Raw genomic sequence first — 15,511 nt, forward strand, 5'->3', positions numbered from 1 at the left:
AGGTACTCTATCAGGTACTCTTTATCAGGTACTCTTTATCAGGTACTCTTTATCAGGTACTCTATGTTGCAGGTACTCTATCAGAGCTTTTCTAGCCTGTAAAGTACTCTTGGGGCATGCCCACGGTCCTAAAACGTCTTTCAGCTGAATGTCCACGGAAAGCGGCAGTCCCAAAGGCACTGCGACGGACACTCTTTGAGCACTAAATCGTGCACATTCACAGACCATGTGCTAGAGGGTTTCTCGCACATCGCAGTGTGGGCAGAGTGGCGACGTAGTTCGTTTCATCTTAAAGAGGAAGTTGCGCGAGTACGCGACATTCCACCGAATGCGATGTAGAATTGCCTCTACCCGCTTGGATAGTCCTGGTGGCATTTTGAACTATCTTTGTAAGGGCATTCCAGAATAGTTTCGCAATGTTTTACCCCTGTTCTGGCCAGGGACAGTATTTCATTATATATTGCCACATTATATAAAGACTCGAAATCTGACGCGTGTTGAAAATCCCGCGCGAAAATAATAAATTCCGGAAGATTTATTCCTTTTCTTATGATACGCCCCAGGTTATCTATAAGCGAAAATGAGCGAAACTTTCAGTTTTTCACTGAAAGTTTACACCGAAAGTATAGAGTTTCTTGGACCAATGTTTTTTTGTTTTTTTTCCTGATCTTATCACCTCGGGGAAATATGTTAGGAGTCACGCCACTCAGGTATCAACTTATACTCTTTGGTGTTGCTGCTCTGAACACGATAAGTAGTTAATTCCGGCCAGTTTTGAGCAAACTGAGCAGTGTGTTTGGTAACGTGCCCTCTCCGTCAGGAGACCACAAAGCGGGAAGTCGCCGTTTGTGCAGCTGGCGCGAAAGCACCGTCCGTCGCTGTTGACAAAAGCGCTCATTTGTTTAGCGGCAGCGGGCAGGTGACCTACATTCGGACAGCGCGCGCGCGCGTTAACCTATATTTTAACTGAAACAAATATGACTGTCTGGTCCGCACTAAAGCTTTAACTGGAGACTTTACTCGGTTAAAGAAATCCATTGCGCAGCAAGCGGGGCTTCGTAATGAAGGGTCTTGCAGTGGTTTTAAAACAGGCGGTGATCTTTAATGTGTAGTGTACACGTTAGAGATGTGAGCGGTTAAAAAAGAAAAACAAGAAAGCATTAGAATTTTTTTTTTCCAACCAGAGTAACGTAGAAAAAAAATCAGCTTTTCACGGGGAAATTTGTTCTGATGCGGCCAATTTGCAGTGAGGGAAACGCTTTCTCAAGTCAATGATTTGACGTGAAATCGCGCGCTGATTTTCAGATTTTTGTGATGCAGCATGAAACAATTGTATTCTTTTCAGCGTAAATGAAAAAAATCATCGTACACTTAAGCCAGTTAAGTGATTCGAAGGCGAAATTAAGCCAGCGATTATCGAAGACTTCTCCACTGCTGGGTCGTGTTCGCGATGACGTTACGTTCACCTGTCATGCGGCACGCGTCCGGATAATTCTCGTTCCATCTCGGCACTGTATACAGGGTTATTCCTGTAGTTACCTAACGTGGGTGCTGTTCTTGGCGACCCGGATTCAAATCCCATTCTAACCCCAATAAGTTTCTATGTATGCCCTCTCTGTCATCCGCTCAGAAGGCGACTAAGGAACTTTTACGCCTTCTACGGGCGACGAACTTAAACACCAGACTATAGACTGAGCGCCTCCAGTGTCAATCAGTGTCAGTGCTTGAGCGCTGGGCATACGTGTTTACTCCAGCTTCTCTCCATTCTTTCTTTTCTCTTTTTTTTGTCTATTTTCCCTTTCCCACGTGCAGGATAGCAAGCTAGGCTCTAGTCAGGTTACCTTTCCTTCTACACCCTTCCTTTATTTACTTATTTTATTTTTACAGCGCCAGTGATTTGGTCTCATTCGTGTAGTCGCCAGCAACCACGGTTCCTTTTTCGCCTTTGATGAGTATGTCGATATTTTTATAGAGAGGCGAGAACGTCTTTTTTGAATTTTTCATTTTTTATCAAAGAAAAAGGAACATAAAGAACTTGTTTGTTTTCACGGCCCTCAAAATTTCAGGAAAACTTGCATCTAGGGAGGGAGACCGTCCAAGTCGTCTACCCTTCAGAACCCATCTCGGGCATCAAATAAAGTAATCTCTCTCTCTCTCTCTCTCTCTCTCTCTCTCTCTCTCTCTCTCTCTCTCTCTCTCTCTCTCTCTCTCTCTCTCTCTCTCTCTCTCTCTCTCTCTCTCTCTCTCTCTCTCTCCTCTCTCTCTCTCTCTCTCTCTCTCTCTCTCTCTCTCTCTCTCTCTCTCTCTCTCTCTCTCTCTCTCTCTCTCGTGTAGGTAGTGGACGTGCTCTTTTGAACTTCCCCCAGAACGCAGACATACAGCCTTCGCGGCCCGAAACCGAAACCTCACGAACAATAGGGCGACTCTGTATCAAAACTAATAAAATAAAAATATCGATAATATTTATTAGAGGGGTGCGGGTACGCAATGTGACTTTATCCACTATCATTATATCATTAGCATCATTACCCAATAGATACCAGCCAACTCGTCACTACACCCTATGACGATCCCGTGGTTCAGCGTCACCACATGCATTCAAGGGACCAATCTTTGCCCTCAACGTAGAAAATTCGGTGAGCGATAGCAACGTGCACAACATTTGATTCATAAATGCGATCTGCTCGCTGCGACTGCGTAACGCGGAAGGTCGGGCCTACACTGCGTTATGCCACAGTGCACACCGATCCTTTGAGTCAAATCGTTTGCTAGACATTTTCATTCGCCGAAATTTTACTGCTTGCTGCAAATATTGGTCATTTCAGCGCATTGTGGTGAAGCTGAACCACGTGATTGTCTTGGAAGGTTTTCTCTTTTCTTCTCTAATTGCTCCGTTTGTATAACTTCACCGCAGCGAAAGGGTAGATGCTGTGGAGCACGCTTTACAGGCAGACCTCCATGATTGCATTGGCGCGGACGTGGTGAACAGCGGTCATTTTCCCTGTATGAACCAAAGCTGGAAAAAAGAAAAAAAAAGTGGCGGGATTAGATTAAATTATTTTAAGTGTAGAGCACTTTAGGGGCTCGCCTTGTCGTCGTGTCTCGCTGTAACAGTCGATGTCAAATGACTGCCGGAATCAGGCGGTGCCGCGAGATAACGGAGCAAAATAGAGCCCGGCGTTCCGTCATAGGATATCCCGCACAGGCTACGAAAACCGAGCGGTTTAAATAGTTATAACCGCTCGAAACTCGTGAAACGCTGGCGCTTGTCATACATTTCCCCGTTGTTTAGCGAAAAAAGAAAAGAAAAACTGCAGGTACATTTGACGAAAAATATATGTAATTAACCGGCAGCACCCGCGTTCATTGAGTTCGGAACGCTCGTTGGGTTGGTATTCACGATATCGAAAAAAAGTGGCAGTGCAACGCCGGCACGTGCGGGAGGAAAAGAAAGCACAAAAAGAACAAAACTCCCGCTGGCGCTGTTTCACACAGGAGGCGCGCGAGCACTACGGAGGCGGGAAATTTGAATTGCTTTGGGTCGTGGCAGTGAGCTTATAACGGCGCTACAGCCCATTATGGCGAATCCCTTTCTCTGCACTTCCGTCAGCATTCACGCTGAGTGGAACGGCTTTAATTTTGTGTCATCAGCGAGAAGCGGAGGCCAGCATCTCAACGCGGTGCCGCTTGCATGGGGTCCACAAGTCCCGCGTGATTGATCGAATTACTCTTTTCAAGCAGAAAGTGAGCTAGATATCAGGCAGAAGGTCGCGCAGCTTGCATGCGCTTTAGAACAGGTGTTTCTAGTGGTGAAGGGTATGGTAGAATCAGCCAGAAACGTAGTTATTTGTTTGAATTATAGCGATGCACCGGACCACATATTTTATTTTCCAGGCGCTGTTGGACAATTGGGTCGTTAGAGGGGTAGGGTAGAAATCTGACATAAAAACCATAGTGTCAAACATAACGAAGTAATGCATAGCCGATAAAAAAAGGATACATCACTCCACTACATTCTACAACTTACATGCTACATCACATACATCAGGAAATGTATACATCACAATGTATATTTCGTGATGTATGTGTTGCAATAAGAAAATTGATTAATTGACACTATTAAATTATCGACTACATTTTAGGGTATCTACAACTAACGCACTTCCCTTAGATGCGCACCGTTGAGGTGCTCGGAAGAGCTCTTAAGACAAGCGACAACTCCGTATGGCCGCGAGGCAAACGTGCCACAGACTCAGAACAAACCCCGAACAGTCGCGGAGCAAACGTAGCGCAGAGAGTTCACCGCTTCCGAACACGCCCATGTGGGCTGACAGCAACCGCAACGTCGATAGAAGCATGCCGTTGTCGCGCATGTCGCAGCGACGGACGTGAGGCCAGTCAATGAAGCGCGTCCGCTCTTGCGGGGCGGCGCGCCTTTAGACCAACGAGGCGCACGACGACGAAGACGAGACGCCGTTCTTGGGGAGGGAAGAAGCCACGCACGGCGGGCCGAGGCCACTCGGATGCGCAACCGCGCGAGCCAAATACAATCGGTTCCGCCGCTGCCGGCGGAAAACGGGTTCGAAAGAGGCGCGCTTTTGTGCGCGCGCGGGCGTACAAGCTCGACCTCGTATGCCGCGCAGAGAGCCGGGGTGGTCCAATTTGCTTTAAGAACCGTATTATATACCGTCGCGAAAGAAAAAAAACGGGAACGTACAACGTGCAGCAGACGATCTCTGCAGACAGCAGACGATCGGCAGAAAAGAGTGGAGCAGACGACCGGGAAATAGTGAGCAGACGATCGGCGGAAAAGTGTACAGCGGACGAACAGAAAAGAGAAAGTGTTTGCACACGTGAAACTATATGAAACTCCGGCGCTTTTGCTGTTCCCGACCTTTGCTCTTCCCGTGGGCTTTTGAAAATGTGACTCTTCGCGGTGCTGGGACGAATCGCGTTTTCTCGGACGCGCCGGCACGCGGCGACCAGCGGAATAGAAGGAAAAATAAGGAAGAGAGAACCGCGGAGAACGCATTTTTGACGGATATTAATCGCGCATTGCGCCGACTTCCCGGTTGTCCCCTCCCGGTGCGCTTCGAGACACGCACGCCGATGCCGATGTCCGCGCATCCCACCCAACAGAAGAAGCCACCGATTTCACGTTGCTGTTTTCACCTCGTGGCGGCCGTGCATTGAGGGAAAACATTCGTGCGGGCAGATAGAGGCCCGGCGAATGTCGTGTCATTTGTATTCCTGGAACGCGGGTCTCGCAACGGAAGAAGGATAAGTAACGTATTACGAAGCTCTCTTCCCGGTGTTTGTGCGCTTGTCGAAGCTTGTCTTCCTGCCAAGAGCCGTGCGACGGGTTGCATAGCCGGAACATAATTTACCTAAGTCACGATTACGCGTTCTTCTCCAGAGAAAAAAACACGCGCGCGCACACACACACACGCGCGCGTGTGTGTGCGTGTGTGTGCGTGCGTGTGTGTTTGTGTATGTGTGTGTGTGTGTCTATGTCTGTGTGTGTGCGTACCCGTTTGTGTGTGTGTGCGTGCGTAAGATTTTTTTCCTCATTTGCTCGTGCCTCCGAAATATTAAGAAATGATCCGCATCTTCCGAAAGAAAATAATTCCCGCAAATTTATGGAACGAAAACGAAGCTCAGAGGATGACCATGGCAAACACGCATGAACTTTACAGCGGGAGCTAACTTTCAAGCAAGGTTAACTTTGTCGCAGTTCTCTCGTCTCAAACCAGCATAGCCTCTGTCCGTACTGCCGTAAGTTTATGCTTGACGGCCGCTAACCTAAGGTATCTTATGTAACACGTATCATGGTTTTTACTAGCGAAGCTTAATGTGAGTAGAGTTCTGTGAATTTTTCCTGTGGGTGTGCAAAAAAAAATTGGGCCCATCTCCCCACGAGGGGGGACTCGAGTAAATGCGTCGCGTAGGGGGTGGGTGTATTGCGTTAACGTTAGTGTTTGGGGGGTGGTGGTGGGGTGGTAGTGAATGTGTTAACTATTATTGCTTATTACTATTAATTATTATTATTTCTTTCATATATTAATTATTACTTTCGTGATTTTGCGACTCGAGCCCCCCCTCGTGGAGAGATGGGTTCTTCTTTTTTTTTTGTGACGCAAGAAGTGAAGGCAAGGAGTAGGTTGTTGTAAGTCGTTATTTATTTATTTGTTGCTGTTGTAGTATTGGACGCTGAGAACGACGGCTTCGTGGTCGCTAAAGTGTACTGTTAAGGGGTCTTTAAGCAGTGGTCATGCGTTGCAGCAAGTGGTGAAGACGAGATCGATGCAACTGCTGCCGTGTATCAGCAGCTTCTTGATGTAGTTTGAATGAGTCAAGGATATAAGGCGCGTTCGTAGCCTTTGATTCTGTGTCGCTTTTGTGGCGCAGTGGGAAGAGCGCCATGTACCTCGCGTTCCGCCCACAGGGTCGTGGGGTCGAAACCAGGCGCCGATAACTATTATTTTTCTTTTATATAGTGTAGGGGGAGGGGTGCGGACCTGTTGTTGAGAGCGAGGAGGGTAGCGTGATGCGGGAGAGGAGGAGTGGGGGAGAGGGCGCACCTGCGCGCTGAGCTGTTGCGGACGGACGGCGGACGCTACATGTGAGTTAAAGAAATGCTCTGCATCTAAAACGCCTTGCGGCAAAGCCAACTTCACTGCGACCGTTCGTCAGAAAACTGCTGTAACTTTTACTTTATCAAAAGTTTCCCCAAGGCAATTATATGGCAGTTGGCCGCTAAGACGACTATCATTAGTCTTGGTTTTGTTTGCGCGTCATATTTACTTGATTACAACTGAGTTGTCAACGTTACGGAATTCCCGCCGGCTGTGACTACGTGGGCGCCTACGGGAGGGAAACGGGCAGTCCCATGTGTGTCTTCTAAGACAAAACTGTTGTCCTTTAAAATTTCAACTAATAGTCACAAAGGCACAGTCACTACCGTTGCCAAACGATGAGAAAAAGAAATACGTGCACATTCTCTAACCTTGCATATGATGACTCATGAGCGAAGACCCTTTGGGGCTGGGGCTGCTGGCGTCTCCTGCCGTCGTCGTAATCGACGTCTCATGTAGTCACGGTACTAAAACACCGGGAAACGTGTTTACGCCTCGCGCTAGAACGTAACGCGTACTAAAAAAACACCGGGACACTAGACAAAGTGCGAGTTTGGTTCATTAGAACGACTACTTTGTGCCGATAACAAAGGGGCCCATTTTATCGCCGAATTCAGGCAAATAATGGAGACATTAAAGAAAAAACGTGAAGCAGTGACGACTCTCCAGCCACTTTCCGACGATTTTTAATGAAGTCACAAAATCTTGTTTGCGCGATTGGCTGCCGCCGACGCAAGCCACCGCCAAGAAACCGGAATGGGAAAGTGTGATGGTGCCTCTAATCCGTTGGATCGTATCGATTGAATGCTAACCTGCAGTTAACTTACTGATTACCGTGTTTTCAGTGCTAACCCGTGCTACGTCACTCCTGCCCATATTACGCCACTATAGCGCGAAGTTTGAGTTCTTCAATATTTCTTGCCTTTTTAAAGCCAAACTTTACTACTTTCGTCCAGCAGTTTGGCCGCGGATGCGGAAGTTTACCTTTTCACACCCCCTGCGACACACCCCTTGAAGCGCATCGCATGATTCGCCGGGCCCGCTTTCGGCGCTGCGCACAAGTCGTTCTTCTCAACTGATCAGCTTAGCTGCGCGTGGTTACGGGCGGTCGGCTGATGGGCAGCCGACCAACCCCGCCGACTCCCACGTATGCGCCGCTGGGTCATCTCGGGCTATGTGACTCATCTTGCGCCTGGCGAAGAGGAACACCGTGTTCGCCGCGAATGAAAGCGAGGCGGGCCTCCTGTGAGCATTGCACGGGACCGAACGGCGTTCAGCTGTGGTCGGCAATACAGCTACTACATCAAAGCTTAGCCAAACAAAACCAAGACACAACCGGACTAAGCCAAGCTTTTGCTTTGCATATCCAAGGTTAGCCGAGCTAAGCCGCAGGTGTTTTTATTTTTCGGGTAGAAAAGCGTCTTTCGTGGCGGGATGGAACTGAATGAGTTACCAGAGGATACTGCTTGAAAATTTATCAAAATTGTAATTCGTCTTCATGGCCCCTTTAATCAACCTCGCTTCATTTTATCACTTCTTGCAGTTGTGCTTCAATGCAGCGTGCGTCTTTTCCTCTGTGTGTGTGTGCAGGAGCGGAAGCAGCAGCTGTAACGGTCCGAGGAGGAAGTACGACAGCCAGCGAGGAACTACCGGAAGCGGAAACGGACGACCTCTTGGCCAGCCACGTGTGCAGCCGATACGAGATGCGGCTTCGCTGCGACGAACGACACCTGGTGGCCGTACACGACGCCATGTTCGCCAGCGAAGTCCCCGAGGACGCGCCGCCGGCCACGCCCGGCTGCGACCCATCGACAGCCGCAGCCGAGGAGGTTGCCGGAGGCGCAGCGACAGCAACGGATGTGACCTCGACCAAAGCCACAGCCACATCCGTAGCCACGACCACTGCCGCCCCGTGCCAACAGGACCTCCGGCTGGCGCTCAACAGCAGGCGAGTCTCGTCGTGCGTGAGGTCAAAGGTGCCGCCGATACACTGCCCGACTAATACCCTAATACCCTAATACCCCCCCCCCCCCCCCCCCCGCCTGGTCGTCAGCATCACTATAATCATCAGCTGGGTATTTATGTTCGCTGCAGGACAAAGGCATCTGCCATAGACTTCCAACTGCTTTCCGAACACATGTTTGCACCAAATTTGCAGAAGCTTGCCAGATATTGCTCCGTTCGACGTGGCACCTTCCATTGAAACGCCCGGCACATCAATGCCACTAGAGTACGAGCTGTAAGCGTGGTCTATCGCTACTAGAAGTTCAATGTCGGTTGAAATATTCAATGCCGCCTACCGAAGCCTACCGATCCCACCAAACATTGCATGATCTGGGTAGCCCACGGTACAATCTCGGTCGTCACCCCAGCACCACACCATGACGGCAGACAACCACCACCATTACAACCATAGTGATCATAATTCATGATCATCATCATCATTACGTGAGCATAGGTGACGAGATCTCGTACGCCTTATTCTCGACAAGGTGGTGAGGTATTAGCATTCTATTACCCGATTCAGTGCCTTGCCAGTAATCGACGTTGTATTTGAAATTGCCACATAGCGATGATAACGTACACTGCAGATAATTAATTTGCCCTAGAACGTTCCTTCCCCACTGAAGCATCACTTCTGTTCCACTAAGCGTCACCTCCCGATTGAGCAACATTCAACCGGCTTGCAAAAGCGGGCACACTTCAAACGTACGCGTTTCCCCTCTCCGTGCGCAAGCAAACCCTGAGTCAGTTACGGTGCTACAGTGACGCTCTACCGGCCGCGGGGGCCCAGCCGGAGCTTTTTGAGTGACGAAAAGATACTCCGTGTCAGTGCACTTATATTTTCTTCCTAAAACCCGTGAAAAGCAGGAAGCACCTTTTTTTTTTCCCTCAAATTTTCCGCCCTTTTTGTCAACCGGTTTGAATGCACAGCGCGGCAAAGTGCAGGTTTCGCCCTCCCCGCGTAAGCGTGTACGGCGGCGAACGGGACACGTTTATTACGCCTCGCGACAAAGGAAGGGTACGGGGCGAGTGATGGAGCACCTGTGAGGCAACACACCCTCGGAGGCAGGAAGAAGAGTCCCTCTCTACGGGAGCAGCGAGATGGCGACACAGCGCTGGGAGGCGGACGACGTACGCCAGCTAACCCCCCGTCGACCGCGCAGGCTCGCGACAAATGCGGTGCGGCCATTTTTGATGGTAGGCTGCTGCGTCGCCCGAGCCTTTCCTTCCTCTGCGATACGGCGTAGTATGAACGGTACCTCTTCTTGGCTTTAGCGGCGACGTGCGGAGCCAAGCAAGCCGTTCCGCCTCCGGGATAAGCGTCGTCCATTTCGGAAATGCAGATTTGGTGGTTGTACGCTGTAGGCTGCGTCGGGTGATGACATGTAGACGAACCTTACCACAAGAAACGCTTTCGCGCTTTCAACTCGTGTACTTGGGAATCCTTCGAAATTTCCTACTTCGCAGTGATGTTACCAAGTTATTACCATCATTATTATCTACCAACGCCGTGACTATCATAGTCGTCATGCTCGTAGCTCAGCGTCATCATTATCACATCAGGAGCAGTAACGTCGTAATAATAATAATCATAATCAACATGGCTATGAACATTATTTTGCCCCGTTTAAAGTATGTCCCTCTAACGTCCCGAAGAAATACCTGGCCAAAGGGGCACGCAGTAGGAGGATTCTGTGCAGAGTAGCTGCAATGCCCAAGATTCCTCGACCTGCACCGAGCGTCCATAAACCTTAAATGAATGAATTTATTTAGTGTCAAAATGTAAAGGAAAGAGCACCAGCAGGCGTAGTTCGTCTCACCTAAGGGTTGACACCGGAACGCCTGCTGGTGTGGGGGTGTGGAGAGTGGGGAGTGGGGAACACAGGAACACATGAAAGGGAGGGAAGAGGGAGAGAAAGGGAGCATACATATAAGCATATATACAGGACTCATAGGGACATATATGCACAATATATACAAGACTAAATGCTAGGAACACTAAGAAAAAAAAGCCCCTCCCCCCTCCCCCCGCCCACACACACACACACAAAAAAAGAATCTCGGCCACAGTTCAGCCTAGCTGGGGAGAAAGCGGAGTGCCGGTAGATGTCCCGAGGCGTCCAGGCAGGACCCCAGGGCCTCATGGACTCCGTCCCGCTCTCTGGCACTGCCCGGCGGCCACAGAAACTATTCGAGGGGCCGAGCCCTTCCCCCGAAGGCGGCCAACAGTTCAGCCCTCCCTGCCACAAACTGAGTTCTTGTATTCAAACCACGGTCAGATATACAACACCATCGGCGTTGGATCGAACCTGTGTTCGTATCAGCAGAATATCTCCTACTAGCACACGACGCCGCACGGCTTATTAGATGCACCGTCCAGCTCGCGCTCCTCGAGCTTGCGCGCGTTATCAAGATCTCTACTAACGGTTGCTGAACCCTCTTAAACGGCCTCTATTAGGAACCTCGCTCAAACCTTTCGCTCGGCGCGGGATATCCCGGCACGTTTCTCCTCCGCCCAAGAACACATCGCGGCGCGGCCGACCGACTTAATGGCCGTCCCCGAAGAAGAAGAAAGCTCGCCGCCCGTAACGCGGCGCGTAATTGAACCGTTCGCGCGCCGGCCCTGGCGCGGGCGGAAGGGGGGGCAGTCACGCGTTTTCTTTAAAGGGCCGGCCGGGTGGAACGAACTCCTAAATCACCGTTGTTTATGTATCACCTGTGACAGCACAACGGCGCCGCGCGCGATGATCCGGCTCTGAGCCCCCTGCAGGAATGGGTCACGCCTGCTCAGACGGCCGGCTATCTGAGGCTACGTCGACGTCCTTCGACGCTCACTTCAGCCCGGTCCTCCGCTCGGCGCGCCTTTGACCTGCCTTCTTTCAACAACGTCTACCCAGTACAAAAGCACCCGAAGGCTTCTTGAATTAAGAGGTCGATCATCCTTGCGATCGCGTGATTTCAAAAACAAATTTAAGACCCCTTCCCAAAGAAAGTTGAGGGGAGCGCGGAAGTTTTCTCGCATTAAACCTGGGTCAAAAGAGCGTCAAAACATAAGAGTATGTCTCGCAGTGTCTCTGGGCCGGCCGCTCTCTTTAGGACTAGAACTTAGGGGCGCATTAGGTCCCTGGCATTCTTCCAAACGTGCCTGTCGCGCTACGAAAGCTTTATTAGCTTAACCCGCCGCGGTGGCTCAGTGGCCAAGGCGTTGCGCTGCTGAGCTCGATGTCGCGGGTTCGATTTCCGGCCGGGGCGGCCGCTTTTACGACGGAGGCGAAAAGCGAAAACGCCCGTGTGTTCGAGATTTCTGCGAACGTGAAAGATCCCCAGGTGGTCAAAATTAATCCGGAGCCCTCCACTACGGCGCGCCTCATCGCCTGCGTTGCGTCGACGCGTTAAACCCCACAATCAATGGTGCCCCGACATGATGCCCCGACATGAGACGACGACGACGACAACATGAGACGCCGACAGCCCGAGCGCCTAAGGGGCTTCGCCCCAACACATCACGTGTCTTTTCGCACCGTGGCCCTAACTGTGAATCACATATAGCCGGTCACACCCTCCATGATGGCTCAGTGGCTAAGGCGCTGTACCCAAGGACGCGAGCCATGACGGCCACTTTTCTGATGGAAGCGAAAAGCGAAAACGCCTGTGTGTTCGAGATTTCGGCGCACGTTAAAGATCCCAAGTTGGTCGAAATTAGTCTGTAGTCGAGATACGAGATGCGGCTTCGCATCGCAATACGGCGCGGCGCGCCTCATCGGCCAGGTGTAGTTTGGGCGCGTTAAATCCCACAGTCAATACAGTTGACCAGACATCCACTGTGAATAAGGGTGTGTGTAACGACCGTGTGTAACGAGTGTGTGTGTGTTTAGCAGAGTGTGACGACTCTGCTCGGGTGGGCACTGTTGTGACGTGACTGCTGTTTCCGCGGGCCGCAGGTGTTCGGGCGAAGTGCACTGCCTGTTTAGTCTGAACCGGGACGAAGCCGTGAGGAGATGCAGGGGAGAAGGCTCCGTCTTGGTGCGGTACCGCTGCGTGTTGGGTGAGTGTTTCGGCAGCGGCTAGTTTGGATGCGTTTCCGCAATATCGAGCGCTTTGATTTGCATTTGATGTAAAGAAATCAATTTTCGCAGAAACCTGGTCAAAATCTTACGTCCCAACGGCTAATTTCTCGAACATTCTTTCGTCTTTTACAATATTACTTACCTTGCTTATAGTTGTCAGGAAAACAAAAACCTTGCTTTGCGTTCTGTACCACGTCGAAGTGGGGGTTCTGCAGAAGCCGTGGATCAGTAGATTTTGACGGCTAACTTCGCAAATATCTTGAAGACGCCTTCAAACTTCTCTGGCGCAGTTAGAATCGTTAACTATCATTGAGCCTCAAGTGTCACGTCAATTACAAACACTCCCATTACCCATTCTCTCTCCTCGCAGGAAAGTGTTGAAAGTGTTTCGGCTGTGTGAATTCCACAAAATTTCCTACTACAGTAAAAGATCGTTAATTCGAACTCGGTTAGTTCGAACTTCCGGTTAATTCGAACTCACGCCCTGGTCCTGGCACACCCCTGTATATTTCCAGGGGGGAAAACTCCCAAAAATTCGAACGCGTCGGTATCCACAACGGTTAAGTCGAACTATGATCTCCTGGTTTCCATCGCTCCTGGAAGATGTCGGCCCAGAGTGATTACAATGCGTTGCAAATCCAAACCAAACCAAATTTACTTGAGATGCAAAACAACGAAACAGAAAAACAACAGCGTGGCGTGCACGCTACGCTCCGGCAACAGCTTATTTCGCGTCTAGAGAGGGCGCCGCGCCACTGGCGCCAGTAGAGTTCCTGTATATCGCTTAGCGCAAGAGTTGCGCGTCTGATTGCCACATGCCGCGAGTTCCAGTTCGACAGGAAAACCCGCCGCGGTGGCTCAGTGGCTAAGGCGTTGCGCTGCTGAGCACAAGGTCGCGGGTTCGATTCCCGGCCGCGGCAGCCGCTTTTCTGATGGAGGCGAAAAGCAAAAACGCCCGTGTGTACGAGATTTCGGCGCACGATAAAGATCCCCAGGTGGTCAAAATTAATCCGGAGCCCTCCACTGCGGCGCGCCTCATCGCCTGCGTTGCGTCGGCGCGTTAAACCCTACAATCAATCAATCAGTTCGACAGGAAAGCCCGTTTTCAGTGCTGCGCACAAAACCCTGTATTCAGTCAGTTCTGCTCCACTGAGCGTCCGCGCTTGCAGAAGCGGTGGCCGGTCAGCTGATAAGCAGCCGACTATCGTGCGCCATATATTGTCCGGCCGCTTCTCGCCGCTCCTCCTCGCCGCTGCCGCTGGCGCGGCGGCCTACGTACGAGAAAGGTAGCTTTCCCACACGACCTGGAACTCAAGACGGCGGATGGACGCGCAACTCTGCTCTAGGGGAGCTACATACAGGAACTCTAGGCGCCAGTGCTCCGTCGCATGCTATTATTATTTACGAAACATTACTTACGAAATCGCCTTCCACAAACGTTTAGTACCTCCTAATTCGCTATAACGAGTCCAGATGTGGCCTCTTTGTGTTCTGCCCGCGCAGTGTTGCGCGATTGCCATTCATTCTGGCGCCCGCCCGCTAATTCGAACTCCCCTTAATTCGAACAGTTTTATGGTCCCCTTCGAGTTCGAATTCGAGTTCGAGCTCCCAGCGTCATGTACGTTTGTTCAAGATGCGAATAAAGACATACAAACAAACAAACAAACAAACAAACAAACAAACAAACAAACAAACAAACAAACAAACAATTAACGAGCTTTTCCTGTACAATGCGTTGTTTAGAAATTTAGCTTCTATGATGCTTTAGTTAGGAGATTAGTTTCTAGACGAATTGTTCATCGTCGCGAAGCAAGGATTCCATCTGCTCATACAATGTATTTTCAGGACTTATTAGTGCCAATTTGCAAATAGAGGAGACCTAAAGCTTGGAAGCTTGGTTGTCTTGCTGTCAACCTTGCAGCAAGTTTAGAGAGGGGAATCAAAAAGAAAGAAAGAAAAAAATTGAATGCGTGTTATTGTCTTGTCGTGGTTACGAATATTTCGTGAATTGCGTTAGTAAGCAAAAAAAAATAAGCAACACAAAATAGAGAGCCGACATGCGTTAGTGAAAGGGTATTTATAGGCATTTGAGGTTGTAAAAAATTGGCTTTGTTGCTTCTTAAACTGGTTTGTATATCTCTATTTGCGTCTAAATTGGTCGTACGGAGATAGAGGCAACCAAAGAACAAAAAAAAAAAAACACAAAAAGCGGCCTGGATGGTTTCGGCATCGCTTTCTTAGTGTATAGGAACAAGAGCGGTCTCCTGCCTAATACATCCCGGCAATAAAACGAGGAAAGTGGTCGAATGCGATTTTCGAGGGTCATTTGCTCTTCAAACCTAAATGAGCCGTGAAAGCGCTCCGAAAAGCAACGTTTCTTCATCCCTCGGCATAAAGTGGGTTTTAACGTAGCGCAGAGAATTGTGACGAATTGTCTTTTACCCCAGGGATAAGTTGCATTTAGGGGAGCTTATATCTGTACTTCTGATAGCTGAGCGTCTGTAAACCTTCAATTCAACCTCCTCATGTGAGCCGCGAAGTAACTGACGTAATCTGGTTTATTTATCGAAAGTTCTGTTCTCAAAGGTTGCCATTTGCCGGTAGAACTTTCAAAACGAAAACCAATGTGACCCTGTTCAGCGCTTAGCTGATTCTTGTTTTAAGGCAGTCCGCTACTGCACCCCCAATCATTTTGGGCGGGAAAAATAACACGTACAAATGCCCTGGGGAGTGATGAATGTGCTGGTGTGAGAGGAGGGGAGAGACGTTATTTTTAGCAACCCCCCAATCGTGGAGCCCTTGTCA

General features: G+C 49.9%; 1 protein-coding gene across 1 annotated transcript in view; it reads left to right on the forward strand.

Annotated features, from left to right (window-relative positions):
- Positions 1–15,511, forward strand: part of LOC144159219 (uncharacterized) — a 69,489-nt gene that overhangs the window by 36,897 nt on the left and 17,081 nt on the right. The window contains exons 2-3 of the mRNA XM_077690581.1: positions 8,226–8,583; positions 12,581–12,684. Coding sequence (XP_077546707.1) covers positions 8,226–8,583; positions 12,581–12,684 — 462 coding nt within the window. The remainder of the gene's footprint in view (positions 1–8,225; positions 8,584–12,580; positions 12,685–15,511) is intronic.

Source organism: Haemaphysalis longicornis, unplaced genomic scaffold (assembly GCF_048455015.1).
Source record: "Haemaphysalis longicornis isolate Haplotype H1 unplaced genomic scaffold, Haemaphysalis longicornis Haplotype H1 scaffold_10, whole genome shotgun sequence".
NCBI lineage: Eukaryota > Metazoa > Arthropoda > Arachnida > Ixodida > Ixodidae > Haemaphysalis > Haemaphysalis longicornis.